Source organism: Coturnix japonica, chromosome 1, assembly GCF_001577835.2.
Source record: "Coturnix japonica isolate 7356 chromosome 1, Coturnix japonica 2.1, whole genome shotgun sequence".
Classification (NCBI taxonomy): Eukaryota; Metazoa; Chordata; class Aves; order Galliformes; family Phasianidae; genus Coturnix; species Coturnix japonica.
In genome coordinates this window covers 79,402,852-79,418,825 of record NC_029516.1, presented here as the reverse complement: position 1 = coordinate 79,418,825, position 15,974 = coordinate 79,402,852, and the positions used below count along the sequence as shown (strand labels likewise).

At 39.7% G+C, this 15,974-nt stretch overlaps 1 protein-coding gene across 7 annotated transcripts in view; it reads right to left on the bottom strand.

Annotated features, from left to right (window-relative positions):
• Positions 1–389: 389 nt before the first annotated feature.
• PHLDB2 (pleckstrin homology like domain family B member 2) overlaps positions 390–15,974 on the bottom strand; it is a 78,101-nt gene continuing 62,516 nt past the window's right edge. For 6 of the 7 annotated variants that reach the window (XM_015878225.2, XM_015878216.2, XM_015878244.2 and 3 more), the window contains 6 exons: positions 10,685–10,892; positions 8,424–8,514; positions 7,087–7,233; positions 4,342–4,561; positions 3,007–3,092; positions 390–2,300 (listed from right to left, as the gene is read on the bottom strand). In XM_015878225.2, the coding sequence (XP_015733711.1) occupies positions 2,160–2,300; positions 3,007–3,092; positions 4,342–4,561; positions 7,087–7,233; positions 8,424–8,514; positions 10,685–10,892 (893 nt within the window). In that variant the 3' untranslated portion in view covers positions 390–2,159. Of the gene's footprint in view, positions 2,301–3,006; positions 3,093–4,341; positions 4,562–7,086; positions 7,234–8,423; positions 8,515–10,684; positions 10,893–10,913; positions 12,191–13,504; positions 13,520–15,974 lie in introns of those variants that run through there. The other variant, XM_015878273.2, reaches the window with a different exon arrangement.

Sequence of the window (15,974 nt, the reverse complement as noted above, 5' to 3'; positions counted from 1 at the left end):
TAGCTCTGGAAATAAGATGTTTGAATAATAAACCTTCTCATTTGTCACATCCTTTTAGTCCTTCACTCATACATTCATTTATTTAATTAAAATCACAGACTGAATTTGAATTTTATCTCTCAGAAGGGAGTTGGAACAGCGGTTCTAACATCAAGGTAATGGTTTTCTGTTTCAGTCGGGCTCTAGATAATTAGCCATAGAGAGTGAAAGACTGGATGATGTTTTAGGAATGTGAAAGTGTGCCTATACATCATAAAGCAAGGTGGCAAGATGGCAGTTAGTTGGGATGTATGGGAAGCTGTGGGACCACACAACATTGCTTGCACAAGCGTATAAAATAATGAGAAGACAAGCAGAAACACATCAAGAATCAAGCGAGCATTTAAAAGTGTGTTTTTAAAAACATTTATTGAAATGCCTTCATTGCATCATGCAGGATACAAAAATCATGATTAGAAAACCTTTATAACTATGCTAAGAAGTAAAATCAAGATACGTCAGGGAAAAATAATAATTACAGATACCAAAGGAATTTATTCTGATAGTGTTTTTAAATGGTTGGATTATAAGCTGTGATCTGCACAGATGATAACAGTTACCTTGTGATAACTGTCCCTTCTTTCATTGATTCCAGTCAAAACTGACCGATGTCATGCTAGCAGAGCAACCCATATCACCTGTGTGTATCACACAAGGAAGAATGCATCCCCTTCTTAACAGACATGGGAGTACAACAAAGATATTTTGCCAGCAAACTTGTTTTGCTTTCAGTTTTTCATCTGCTTCATCAAAAGCCATTAGCTTTTCATCTTGGAAAAGGTCTAATGTGCTTTCTCTTATTACACAAATTACATTGCACAAGTATTGACTACTGAAATAGAACCTCATTAAAGTCAAAGAATAAGAGACTTTCTTGAAGTTCAATTCACTTAAGTTTTGCAATATTTCTCAAGGATTTGGAAATTTTAAGTGATTTTTAAATAGGAGACCACTGGATCCTCCTTATTTTCATTGTTTTAGGAACCTCAATCCCCAGTGCTTAAAATTTTCATGCTTTTTCATCCATACGCTGCTCAGCGTAAACCTTCAGAGCCAGTCTTTCTATTTTAATTCTGATAGCATTATTCTGAGTAGATACACTTTTCCTTGGCTAAAAACAAAGAATTTGGACAGGTAGATACTTCAGTCTTTGCTTCATGGAGACCAACAATTGAGGTTTCAGCAAAGTGTTTGTTTGGCACAGAGAACGTTCAGAACCACATCAGGTGGGACTTGACTACATAAAATCGCTGCAGGGTCCAGAATCAGCTCAGTCCATTCAGCACAGAAGATGACAAGAGTCCTCCTAATGACAAAGTTAATCTCTGTTTCCATTTCGTATCCTTGTGGATAAATCCATCTGTATAACACTGTCCTTTTCTTGTTGAGCTTCATAGATACAGACTTTAAACTTAACAGTCGGTATCACCGGGTGGTTTAACATAGTTGTGTAAAAATGTAATTGCTTTACAAGTCACGAAGAGTTTTGGCACTGTCCCCTTACAGGAAGTTAAATACAGCTAACAATCTGAAATATTACAATAAGGGAGTCATATAACTCTTTGGCTCTGTTGTAATACTTAACTACTAAGGCAAGAACTGTGTGTACCTTAGGGCAGCTGTTTAATTCATACTTTCATAAAATACTTGACTAAAAGTTTTTTAAAAGTCACCTACTCACCTATAAACATCAATTGCTGCATATTAAAATATATGCTATTACACTTTTTTGTTTCGTTACTAGAATTTCTGCATACCGATGAGAGCACACGCATTCGTCAACTGTTGATGAAGACGTTCTCTGTTTAAGAGAACTGGTACAAAATCAGCGTTGAATCCAGATGTTGTCATGTTAAGTGGCCGGTTTATTTGTTTTGGAGCACTTTGACTTTCTCAACAGCTTTAGCTCTTTTGTCTCTACAAAGATCAACTAAAATAAGTAGCAAGTCCCCCTTTTCAATGCATTTAGAAAACCCTTCCGTTCCGAGGCTTTGGCTGCACATCATAAGGAGGATATTCCAGAATGTTCACTGGTATTTTATGTGGCTTTTCAGATTTTACTACATATGGCTAACTTCATACGTTAACGTTATTGCAGTATGCCCTATTGCCCCATTTTGTTATAACATGAAGTGGGTGTAGCCTTCCGCGCCCGTAACAATAACATCCATCCATATCCTCATGGCTTCCGGCGTAGGAGCGACCATGTAGTATATTCGGTCATGTGTCTTAACACTGAAAGTGAGTAGTGGGTTGGGACTCTAAAAAGAAGAAAGAAGCAGAAAGGAGGATGTCAAAACAAAGAAAAATCAAATTGGCAACAGAAATAAGATTACTTACATGGAGATTTAGGGCAGGGTTAGGGGAGAGAAAGGAATCGCATCCTACACTGCAGCACTGGGAACAAAGATGTGTTCATAGCATATGCATCCAGTATAAATGCTTTAATATTTCCATTAGACTATCACACAGCAATACAGGCATCCGAACTGCTGCTTCATGCCCAAACAAGTCCCCTTGAGCAGGGATTATGTCCAGTGATCAAAACTGCTTTGGCTTTCACAAATCCACATATTAAAGATAATCAGATTGTTCATATTCAGACTGACATCTCAATTACAGATGTGACCAGCAGGGAGCACGTACCTCCCTCCCTATGGTAGTCACATGCAGCCACCCCTTACTTTGCCAGAGCTACTGATTTTAGTGGTCTTGGCAGCAGATGATGGAACTCCTCACAGCAGATGCCAATGTGGGTCCATCATATGGCAGGAAGGCTCTCTCTTATCTCTGCTTCACTAGTATAAACAAACAATGCTTGTCACTGCTCTGGCCTCATCTTCCTTTGCCTCCACTTTGTTTTCTGTTTGTTGTTTTTATAACGTCAATTCCCTTTGATTTTACTGCAGTTACTATACTCAGAGTACTGCCATATGATTGATACTCGGTCAAAATAACAAAGCTTACCTTATATGCATTCTTTAGATGATCGTAATAGACCTCTTCAATAGCTTGAAAATAAATTACACCTTTTAATTTAGTTTCGTGTTTGTCTGAAATGGAAAAGAGAGAACAGCTCTTGAAAACTGAAATGAATGGTACTTCAAGAGGCAAAATGTTATTCTGCATTTTCACACACGTTTGGCAGGTAAGTAACTGGATTAACACTTCTGCTTGTGAAATACCCCAAAATCTTTGTTCTCAAGAGATGCATTTCCTGCTTGCTCTTCTTTTCTGTCCGCTTTCTGAGGAAATAAGGCTTTTGCAATTCAACTGTTTTCAAGGCAGACCCTCACTGAAGCAATTAAACCTTTCAGCCAGGTTTCAACCTGGGATGCATCCAATCTTCCACTTCCAAGAAAACCAGACAGGCTTCAGATACTACTGAAGTCTTACAACACAGCTAGCAGACTAAGGTCTACGGTTTTCCTTCAGAGGAACACTATGAAAAGCAAATTTGAAATACAGTTTGACAGCAAAAGCCTTACATTCAGTTAGCATTTACTCTTACAATTTAAAATGCTTCTTCCTGTTATAATTCTCCCTATCTTCTGTATCTTCTGTTTTACTGCAATGTTAAGTATTCCCAGAGAGTGTCCTGGAGCAGCAGAACTGCATTCAATACTGAAGGGAAGACTTCCTCCCATGCTCACTACTCTTGTACACGGGGACTGTAATGCCTTGTGATGCCATGTTAGTATCACCTTAGCACTGACCAAACAGAAGATCTTAATCAGTCACATGAGAGATTCTGCTGTCACTTTGAATGCTTGTGGCCTCAGCTTAAATCCTATCAGTAGCTGCCATCAGTTTCCAAAGCTTTAGATGATTAATAGCAAAAAGAAATCCCAGAAACCAAATGACACTGTGCTGGGAATCCCCCTGACAGCCCCCAAGAGAGGACGTTGAAAGTACTGAGCTATAAGACCATGACATTATAGCATATGCTATGAAAAGCTAAATACAAGACTATACAGCAAAATATATTATTTATGCAGCACAGGCAACTGCACTAGATTTTCAGATTTTAGGGCAAGTGCTCGGTTTAGTAGACTCGTAGAACTAAAACAACCTACCAGTACTTAGAATTCAATTACACTGAATTTACAGCACCAAAATTTATATTGGAAGTCTACTGTATAACTAAGGTCTGGGCAGGTCGTCACTCATAGAAGCAGCTGCATTTTTGCTTAGCTGGTACAGAATTCTTATCAAAGTGTTTGTTGGGTCCTTGAGACTTAGGAGAAGTTTTCTTTGGTAGCTGAAGTTGCATTATCATTTAACATTGATCCTGCAACCTACCTGCATAATACGTAAAAGTTCTCTTGTTTCTGTCAAAAACAAACCATCGTTTTTTCCACGTTTTAATTTTCCCTCCCATCTTAATCAGAAAGCCTCGGCAGGTCTTCTCTGTGAGGGAGACGTGGTAGCAGGTCTCTATGTTGTGACCAGCTGTTTCGATATGACTTCGTAGATCAAAGTCTTCCTTTCTAATGGGCAAATAGCGAGTCAGTGGACGAGCCTGAAACGAAGAAAAGAAAATCTTATTATTTTAATGGAAGCCTTCACTTCTCTTTCACTCTTTCTGCTACAAGGAGATAAGTGTCAACTGGCCGTACATTCTCACAATGAAGATATCAGAAAGAACCTTTAAATATGACTATTAAGAAGTGTATGGAACTTTATAGAAGTGGATTTAGAGCATGGAAATTTCTTGAAATCATCAGTTGATAAGCTGGCAAAACGGAATGGCTGGTTTGGAGTATGAATTAAATGTGAAAGGAGTGTTACTCCTTTAGATGGATTGTGAGAACTTCACTGGCATGAGGTTAAGCAAACCCATCACCTCCCTAGGCTAGAAGTATCTACATTTAAGTATGATGGTATCTTAATGTAAAATATAAATAGTAAGAACATACTATTACAGGAAAATTAGGAAGAAAGAGTGAACTGTAACCTAACAAATACTGCTGGAAACAAAACAGAATTGCACATGAACTAGTTAAACGTGGTATCTGGTTTGCAGTCAGCAATACAGTATGGGTAACTGAAGTGTATCCCTCTGCAAGAGACAGCAGAGCAGCACAGGAAATAGTGCCTCAATCTTGGTCACAGTGCAGAACTATGTCTGCATTAAGACAGATAGGATAAACTGGGAAAACAAATTGGAGCGACTTGGGACCTCTGCCCACTAAAGAGAGCATGCCTGTTTTCTGTACCTAGAGGGTCTAGGCACAGCAACTCATTTTAAATGCAGAAGACCACTTGTCTCCCAAGGCTTGCACTGCAGTCAGGGCAGACAGGCTACAAGATCACAGAATCACAGAATGACCCGGGTTGGAAGGGACCTCAAGGATCATGGAGTTCCAACCCCCCTGCCTGGCAGGGCCACCAAACATACACATTTACTAGATCAGGTTGCCCAGGGCCCCGTCCAACCTGGTCTTGAACACCTCCAAGGACGGGGCATCCACAACCTCCCTGGGCAGCCTGTTCCAGGACCTAACCACTCTCCTAGTAAAGAACTTCCCCCCAACATCCAACCTAAATCTTCCTTCTTTTAACTTAAAACCATTTCCCCGTGTCCTGCTATTATCAGCCTTTTCGAAGAGTTTACTCCCCTCCTGGGAGTAAGTTCCCTTCAGGTATTGAAAGGCTGCAATGAGGTCAAGATAGGGCTATTCAGAACAGAAGCTTAGGTTAGTGCCCTGAATGACCCATGGAAGCAGTTTCTCACTCGACAGTGACTTCACAGAACATAATCTGCCCCTGCTCCATGACTAAAGTTAGCATTTTAAATACCACCGTGAGTCACAAATCTAAGGGACTTTCTCTCACTGCATTCTCAAGAAATCTCTCTGAGCAATGGGAGATGTGTTGCTTGCGAGAACTCTTAACACCCTTCTAAAATTATGCAGTCCTGTATGATACAAGCTGGAACTTGCTTTGGCAAGCGTGAAGATGGAATTCCTTCCCCTAGTTGACATTTCTAAGCATCAGGAAGTACAGGAGGGAAAAAGTCTGGAAATTGGGTCTCACTGTATGTAAGAAAGAAAAAAAAAAACAAAGAAAATGATCACTGCTTCTGACAGGCAGGTTTTGCCTTCCTGCCAATCCAGTGTTCAGTCTTGCTGCTAAGTCTCCCAATTAGCAGCACCCTATAGGGCATTTTATTACAACACATGGCACGCTCCAACTTCAGATATAGCTACAAGCATGACGTTGTTATGTTATTCTTGAGTTATCATTAAACTCCTAAAGATATAAAGAAGAAATTTTACATACCATTTAATATTCTTCTGTTACATTTTATTATGAAAACAAAGGAATAAGCTGTTTCAGGTTAAGAATCATTAAAGTTCTTTTGGGGTTGCTCTGGTGTTATCAATTAAATTTAGATTAAAAAAACCAACAACATATAGTAATTCGTTAAACAATGATTTAGCAAAAGCAGCACCAATGAAAGCAGAAATATATGCAAATACAACATGAAATCTTCTGTATTCATCTAATTAAGATGGAGACACTGCCTTGCTATACTAACAATAAAATGTCTGCCTAGTCTATTTACTGTACCATGAAGATCCCTTAGTTGTAGCAGAATAAAGAAACAGATAAGAAAGAAAACTCAAACATGTCTAAATCCTAACTTGAAACAACGAAGATGACAGAGATAATATTGATGTTATAAGATGTACTTTGTACAGTCCCAAGAACATTAAAGAAAACTGTTTCTTCTCTAGAGAAGACAAGGAGCTGAAAAAGTGTCTTTATCTCTTTTTTTTTTTTTTTTTCCAGTTAAATATTTGGGAAGTAACAATTCTTTAGATATAAGATGCTGAATAGATCTAAGCTAATATTTAGATTTAAATAAATACCCAGACATCTAAGACTCCAATAGCTCAAACATAGCTCTAGTGACACAGGTGCACCTCAGAAATACGAAATCCATTTCTTTAAATGGAAGTAACCCTCTTTACCATTTGCAGAAGTACACTCAGTTCCTCTATAGGAGGAGTCCTGCACTCTGGTGTCAATGTATCTCACCTGTGCTCTTTGTTTCTCTCTTATCTTCACTTCCTTCTCAATTAGTTTTTGCCTCTGGCTAGTTTCTTCTTCCAGTCTTTTTTCCAGTTGCTCTCTGCGGCGTTTCTCTTCTTCCAGAGCTCGCTTTTTAGCTTCCATCTCCCGTTCCTAAGTAACACAGCACATGCAGGACGATTATATGTGAAACTATACCTCATATGTCATTTCTAGCTAGGATTAAGCTCCTTTTTGCCTCTTGGGTTGTCAGAAATACACATCCAGCAAAGCAGACTAAGAACCGGAATTAGAAATGCAAATACCATCATTCTAGAAATGACAGTTCTTCATAAGGAAGTCCATTAGCAGGTATGGGAGCAATGCTGATTAGTTTCTGATGGGATTTTGCCCTGAACTCACAGAATCACAGAACTGCAGGGGCTGTATGACTCATGTACTTTAGATATCTGTAAACATTGATCAGATCCCCTGTCAGTCTTTGCTTTTTTAGGCTGAACAGTCCCAGGTCTCTCAGATTTTCCTCATACAGTAGATGCTCTGAACCCTTAATCATCTTTGTTGCCCTCCACTGGACTCCATCGAGGAGTTCCCTGCCTTTTTTGATCTGAAGAGCTCAGAACTGGACACAGTATTCTAAATGTGGCCTCACCAGGGCAGCGTAGAGGGGGAGATTCAAATCCCTTGACCTGCTGGCCGTGTTCTTTTTAATACATCCTAGGATACTGATGGCCTTCTTGGCCACAAGGATACACTACTGCTGGCTCATGGCCAACTTGTTGTCCACCAGGACCCCTAGGTCCTTCTCTGCATAGCTCCTCTCCAGCATGTCATCCTCTAACCTGCACTGATGCATGTAGTTATTTCTCCCTCAGGCTTGCTTTTGTAGAACCTCATCAGGTTCCTCTCTGCTCAACTGTGCAGGCTGTCCAGGTCTCATTGAATGGCAGCACAGCCTTCTGGTGTGTCAGTAAGTCCTCACAGCTTTTTGTCATTAGCAAACCTGGTGAAGGTGGACTCCATCCTTTAAGCCAGGTTGCTGATGAAGACATTGAACAAGACCAATCCCAGCACTAAGTTCTGGGGAACACAGCTAGTTACAGGCCTCCAACTAGACTCTATGCTACCGTTCATAACTCTCTGAGCTCAACCACTGAAATAGCAGTTAATGCACATGGGCTCAAAGATGTAGAACAAGAACAAAACCAGACAAAACTAAAGGAGGAGAGGAAATTCTTCTAAGACTAAGTTAGGGGGATAAGCTATTTAGGGTCCAGTCTTTAGGAGGGTATTACCTAACTAAAATATCCATTCCTATTTTAACTCATAAAATTAAACTTTACCCTGGACTCAAGCAGCCTAGTCTTTTCAGCATGTGCTTGTTTCAGAAGTCTCTCCATCTCTTCTATTCTTGCAACATTTGATGTACTAGCACTGTATGGGGAAAAAAAAAACCAACAAAAAACACCACATAACACAACAGTTATTTAAAGGAGTACTTGATATTTAAAACCACACAAACCATTTATAAATTGATACTGTTCTTATCCAATTCAGTGCAGTAGCCACTAACAAAAATGACTTATAAAAGTGTATGATACACACTCTCCACACAGAGTTGTGAAAAACACCGCCTCAAATACCTAAAATGGATCCTGACAATCCACCGTGATCCATCATCTTCTCTCAGATAACAGGATATGGATGTCGTAACAGAACACATTACTGATTGTCAGAGGTCAGATGAGTAGCCATCTAAAGATATGATTTAGAACTTTCTGGCTGTGGACTGTCCATTTTGTCTCACTAAGCTCATCATCAGAAAATACTAGATACAGATAAGGTTCACTACTAAGTATCCCTAACAGCTATTCAGTGACAGAGCAGTGTCAGATAGTGTCTGGTAGTTAAAATAACCGGCAAGCCAAGGAAACAAAGGCGATCTCAAAGAGTGCTAGATCCTGGCCCACCACAACATAGCTATCACCTTTGCCATTTTGGCTCTATCTTGCAATAAAAGGGTGCTTGAATGACACTTTCAGCTTGCTGTCAAAGGTGGTGTCATTTCTGCATCCTGTATCCAAAAGCTCTGCAGTGATAAGTATCTCAAATCAGAGTAAAGGGATCCTAACATGCAGATGATAAAGATATTTACACTGCATCCTACAGTCGCTGCTGAATCACCACACAGGATCAGAACACAGACTCTCTACATTTCTGGCTTCATTTGATGGCAGTTTTCTCATTAAATCTCATTTTACAGATTTACGATACTCACTGCTGCAGAAAGTTCCAGCTTACTGCAATGATTAATTGTTCCTTTAAACACAATTATAAATACCTTAAAATGTCACAGTGATGTGAAGAATATCTTTTATGCCCTTTGATTCACAGCGATGTTTTGCTTCTTGTATAGGCACCCTAGTCTTTCAGGATTTGACAACACTTTTGTAATTAACAATGCAGACAAGCCCATCAAAAAGGAGTGTTTTTCTATTTCATATGATCTGTCAGAATTTTGATCTGTTAAGTAAACTCCAGTGTGGCTCAGCAGATACTCATTTGATAATATAGAAGTTGTTTTGTACTCTTTGAGAAGTTGCTTCCATCTCACTCTTAGCTTTCACAACAAGGTATGTATTTTAGAGTGGAAGTATTTGCTTCAGATACTCTGCTAACATTCTGAAAGCCTCTGCTAAAAAAATGTATTCTCTTCCTTGCAAAGGGCACTATCTCCTGCCTATAGGCAGCTAATAAGCAATAATATGCATCTTTCTTCCAATACAAAGTGTGGCACTTCATCTCAACTTAAGAACTGTGGCATTTTTATGATATGCTCTCTATTTTATTTTTCATTTTATGCTGTTCAGGAAAAACAGTTTATGTTACACACTAGCTGTGTTGTCATTGCCAAAGTCAATAGACAATACAAGGAAACTGAATGGGTTCAAAATGTTTAGGGTACAGAGAAACTTGACCTGGGGTTATTCTGGAAATGCTAACTGATTACTCAAGCAGAAGTGGGTGCCAAGAGGTATGTTTATTTGTGCTGCTCAGTAGCACACAGACTAACTATGAAGGACTGAAGTAGAATGGGTGTAGTCCAAATACATGCAGACCACAAAAGCAATAGGGCCATCAATAAGAACTCATTTTAATGAGCAACCTGGAACTTAATTAATTGAAGTAGGTTTTCCCACATAAAAATGGGAAAATACTTAAGCTTAGTTAAATTCTTCCATCTTTGATGCACTTATCACTGCAGAGATAATTCCCAGCCTGTGTGTAGCTATCAGAAACTATCCACATATCTATCTGACACAAAAATCCTCAAAACCTGAGTCCTAATGTGATTTTGCAAGCAAGCAAAATCTCAGCCAGCAGAATCAATGCCACGGGTAATTTCTAAGCTCTAAACACTGCAGTGATAAAGACTACAAGAGGAAATCTGTGGGTTGATCCCCTGTTACAGGAAACAGATGCTGAATAAAACAACAAGGTAGCCCAAAAAGCCGTCCTTGTGTTCGCCAGAGATTCTAAATCCACTCTTGTTTAATTATAACCTTATGACCACCACACAACAACAGAAAAGAAGATTATTTACCTGGAAATGTTATCTGGTGAGCATGCTGATATGCTTGTCTCCATACTGTCAGAACTGTCTAAGCTTAATGTATCAAAGGCATGGTCCTTGTAGCTACGATCTGGGTAATGGAAGCTATTCAAATACACGTTGGATTCAGATGCTGTTCTGCTGTAGAATTCAGGAGATTTCTGCCTTTGGTTTTCACACATACGTTGATGGTTATACCCTATAGAGCACAGAGGAAACATCTATATTACACAGAAATTCTGTGACTTGAACGTAGAATGTTAAAAGCACAAGCATTTTGAACACCAGCTCAGACTTAATTGTTATGTCATCAAGATACTATCATGACTGAAGTAAGACCCACAAATATATGCAGGTTAGTACAGCTGACTTTTCAAGCTATATTACTGTATGTGTATTACGAAAACGTAATACACATAAACTAGATGTAACCCTGAAAGGAAAGTGGCTGAATTCAGAGCTCTAAGATAATTATCACAAATTAAGTTCCTAAAAAAAGCCAACAAACTCTTGATACTCAAAGGCTTTATCAGTATTTGTTTGGCTGCCCTAATTGAATGTGCATTACTTGTTGTCTGCATGTGGAATTCTGGCTTCTAATAACTGCTTTGAACTTTTAGTTTCAGCTGAAATAACACAAGCTACCTGTCACTTCATCACAGTCACTAGCATGGGGGTTCTTCCCCGTTATTTTGAAACTGCAGTGCACTCAGTGGGATTAACACAGATCCCTAGGGCTCAATGACTCGAAATAAAAGCATAAATCAAGTTCTGCAATATATAAGTTCTTTGCTCTTTTGCTTTGCTATGAAGTCATCCCTTCTAAAAACCCACCCTTCTTGACCACAGAGAATTTCTTTGCTGCACCCAAATGCAGCAGTAGTCACATACAAATTTTTACTGGACACCATTAAGATGCTGCTTAATGCACACGCTTGAAGTGGAAATGCTCTCCTGCCTTATTCTGTACCTGAGTTTACACGGTAACTGCCTGCTATGGGACATATCAGCAGGGAGAACTTCATTTCAAGGGCCAAAGAAACACAGAACTACCTTAGAAAGGTTGTAATATTCTCCAAAGCGTCATAAAAGCATGACTAAAGCTGTATAATTAAAGTATATTATTAAGGAAATGAGGCCTACAAGCATTCCCAATGCAGATCAATTGTTTCCCCTTTCTTCCATTTCAGTTCCCTCCATACAATACAAAGACTTCTTGCAGACAATTTAGGCTGGTTTCCAATGATCTAATAGGATTGTACTTGCCATTTGAGAGAACAATAAATTTCAATAGAAGTTCAATTGCTCTGATTAGTAAAAAAAGATGAAAAGGATACAAATACACTTCAGCACTTATAGATAATAGCATCACACAACACAGATGTTACTGATTTAGGTGTGCAGCTTGCTTTCCTCTCATTATTATGGTAAATGCTGCTGTTACTGCAGATACACAATTACCTTTCACACTTGAACCTTTGGAATGACTAATAGCTCCTGTGAAATGGTTTTCAATTATTCATGATGGAAAAAGAGAAAAAATAAATTACTGAAAGAAACTGCATTCAAATGAATGTTTTTCTATCAAGCCTTTTGCAAACGTTAGTTTCATAGTTAATATTACACACTGAAAAACAGGCCCATCTTAAAGGTACAGAGCAACATACCGGTTTTACGCTTTCCCTAAAGGAAAGTCAACTTTCTAGGAAGATAAAGAACCCATTTGTAAGTAAAACGTTAGTCAGTTAAATTTATGCAATCATGCAAATGTAATTAAACACTGCAAGGCACGTCTCTATCTAGCCCAGGGGTTTGACTGCAAAATGGCATGCGTCTCCAGAAACGATGCAGAATGCAATGCTCTCATTTGCTCCTCATGCCCTAGGGAACGGGCAGCTCACAGCTTGGGATGAGCTGTGCACTGACCCCCAAGATGCCTCTCAGTCTCATTTCCAGCCTCATTCACGCATCGCACGTGCAAAATCAATTTGCTAGAGGATTAACTGCCCAAGAGTCTATTCACACAACATGCAATTAAAAAACTCCCTTTAGAAGCCACTAAAAGTTACCTACATGCCAACATTGCAAGTCTAAGCTAATACAGGAACTAAAAAAATGTTTCCTGCTGCATAAGTCTGCATTCCCTATAGTAAAACAGTAAGCTTAAAATTGTTATCTGCCATGCCATTCAGCAAAATATGGCAAGTATCCATAAAGCTGTAGCATCAAAAAAAATCCTTAGTATTTGTCATGTAATTCCAAAAATAACCCAATTATATCGCTATAGAGAAATCACAGAGAGGTCAGAACTACAGGCAAAAGCTGTTATTAACAACAGCACTGTCAAGTATGTTAAAAAACAGCACTTCATAAAATAAAGATCTGGGCATAACATTTTATTTCCATTCTGTCTTTTTTTCTTTGAAAGCACAGACATTAACATGTCAAAATAGATATATTTTTTTGTATGGAAGCATTCCCAAAGTAGGAAACTCAAATCTTCCTCCCCATAGTCACCTACAGATCTGCAAAGAAACCCAGATTTTCTGCTCTACTTGTTTAGCCGTGAGCAAAGAAGCAAAAAATTAGGCCTGCACCAAGCTGCAGCTCTGCAGATAATAGTATTACTCAGAAGTTTTGTTGTGACAGTCTGCGTGACATTAAAAAAGAAAGAATTTTTGAAGAACAGTCACTATTTAACAATTAATACAAGAATTTCCAAGATGTCAGAAACTACTTGACAGTGCGGATGCGATCAGTACTTTTGCCAAATGACAACAGTTGCAGCCAGGGAAAGGGATGCTTTCATACCTTTTCTAGCTTTTCCTGAGAAAAGAGTAAAAAGAAGAAGAAAACTACTTTGAATAGCTCATAGTTTGTCTTTAAATGTAGACATTGCCCTCCGTCTACTCTTCTTTGGTAGAGTCTAAGAAGTATATGAATAACCATTTCTCTGGTACCCAACATGTCTCAGCTGTTACTCCCAGCACAGTTACACCCAAAACTGTGTGCAGTTTTTGTTTCAGCTCGCCACTTGCCATCCTCCTCACCCCTGGGACTGAGCTGTCCAATGGGCCCCCACTCCTGCTGTCCTTGCACAGGCTCCTGGGGACCAAAACCCATTTGACACTTTTGGGCTCCCATCTCTACCTGTGCAGTGACTTGTCTTTAGATTGTGCCAAATAACTTGGCTGTTAAGAAACAGACATTCCCATGAATGACTTATGTCAAAGATAAGATATATATCTATCTTCAATATAAGTTGTTTGTAACTCTAGGAATTATTACTGACAGTCATTTTTGGTTGTTGGTGCGGGTCCAGAGGAGGACCACAAAGATGATCAGGTTACAGCACCTCCCCTATGAGAACAGGCTGAGAGAGCTGGGGCTCTTCAGTCTGCAGAAGCGAAGGCTCCAAGGAGACCTGCCAGAAGCCCTCCTGTACCTGAAGGAGGCTTACAGGAAAGCTGAAGGATAGATCAAGACTAGAAATTAGGAAGCAATTCATTACTGTGAGGGCAGTGAGACACTGGAACAGGTTGCCCAAGGAGACTGTGGATGCCCCCTCCTTGGAGGCATTCAAGGCCAGGCTGGATGGGGCTTTGAGCAACCTGGTATGGTGGGAGGTGTCCCTGTCTATTGCAGGGGAGTTGGAACTAGATGATCTTAAAGGTCCCTTCCAACCCAAACAATTCCATGATTCTATTTATTAAAATATTTTAAAATATTATTTATTAAAATTGCAGTTTCCATGGGTTCTGGTCTTCAGCTTACTCATAGACATTACTTGCTCCTGCACAGAGAAAACCATGTTCAAACTTGAGTTGCCATTCTTTATTTCCTGACTTCATTTTTAACTTTGAATTATTAGTCACAAACTATTATATTAACTTCTTAGACAGAAGTAAGAAAACCTGAAGAAAGCCAGTCAGAGAGAATTCATACCATTCTTCACTTGGTAACTCTCCCATAACACCCACGACTAGCTGAGCTGCCCACTTCCTCTGGGAAATGCTGAATACACTTTCTTCAAATTTTTTACAAACTCACTTAAATGCCCATCCTTGAAGCTGACTCAATGCTTTTAAGACCTGAGAAATGCGATGAGTTGCTACCACCACTTGGGGAGTGTGTTAGCCTCTTTACACAGTGGTTCTCAACACTGCTGAAAAGGCACTGAATGATTAGTGGACTAGGTAACAAGTGACAGGACATGAGCAATTGGTTTCAGGTCTCTTCAGAGGAGGCTGAGAAGGCTTAATATTTGGAAGAATTTCTTCAGGGAGAGGGAATGGGCTGCCCAGGGAAGTGCTGGAGCTCCCGTATCTGGAGGTATTTAAGATACGTATTTGTGGGAGTGAGGGACACGGATTAGTGATATCATAGAATGACTCAGATTGGAAAGGACCTCAAGGATCATGAAGTTCAAGCCCCCCTGCCTGGCAGGGCCACCAAACTTCCACAATTACTAGATTAGGTTGCCCAAGGCGCCATCCAACCTGGCCTTGAACACCTCCAAGGACGGGGCATATTGGACTCAGGGGGTAAGGTGGATGATTAGACTTGGTGATCTTGAAGGTATCTCCATTTTAGATGATTCTATGGCTGCACTACAGCCCATGGACCAGGCTATGACCAGTACCTGGCTGGGTTCTGCACTATAACAACAGGATACCTAGGAACCTGGAGAAAGAGCAGGGCAGAAACTTCTGTAATATGCAGCTAAGACAAAGCAGCTTTCTGCAATCAAGAATCACTGTGCTTTAAGGACCAGAGAATGCAATTACACTCTTCAAGTTCCTCTGACTCAAGTAAATCGAGGGAGTTCTGTTGTTGAGTGCAAACATAGTAGAATGGCTTGGGTTGGAAGGGACCCTAAGAATCAAGTTCCAACCCCCCTGCCACAGGCATGATTGTCAGCTGCCAGATTAAGCACTAGATCAGATTGCCTAGGGCCACACCTAACCTGGTCTCAGACACCTCCAGGGATGGGGCATCCACAGCCTCTTTGGACAGCCTGTTCCAGCACCTCACCACTCTCTCAGTAAAAAACTTCCCCATGAATAAGTCCTTGTATTCCTGTATTTGTGTTTCGATGATCTCTCTTACTGTGCAAATCTGAAAGTTCAAATAAAACTCCTGACATCAACATCATTTCCATCTCACAAAGCCCATGTGTCAGAACCATCCTCTTTCCCAGTATGAATCAATCACCAAAGGCTCTCTTTATAATTCGATATTTCTATTCAAACTGTTGAATCATTTAAAGATTAATGATCAT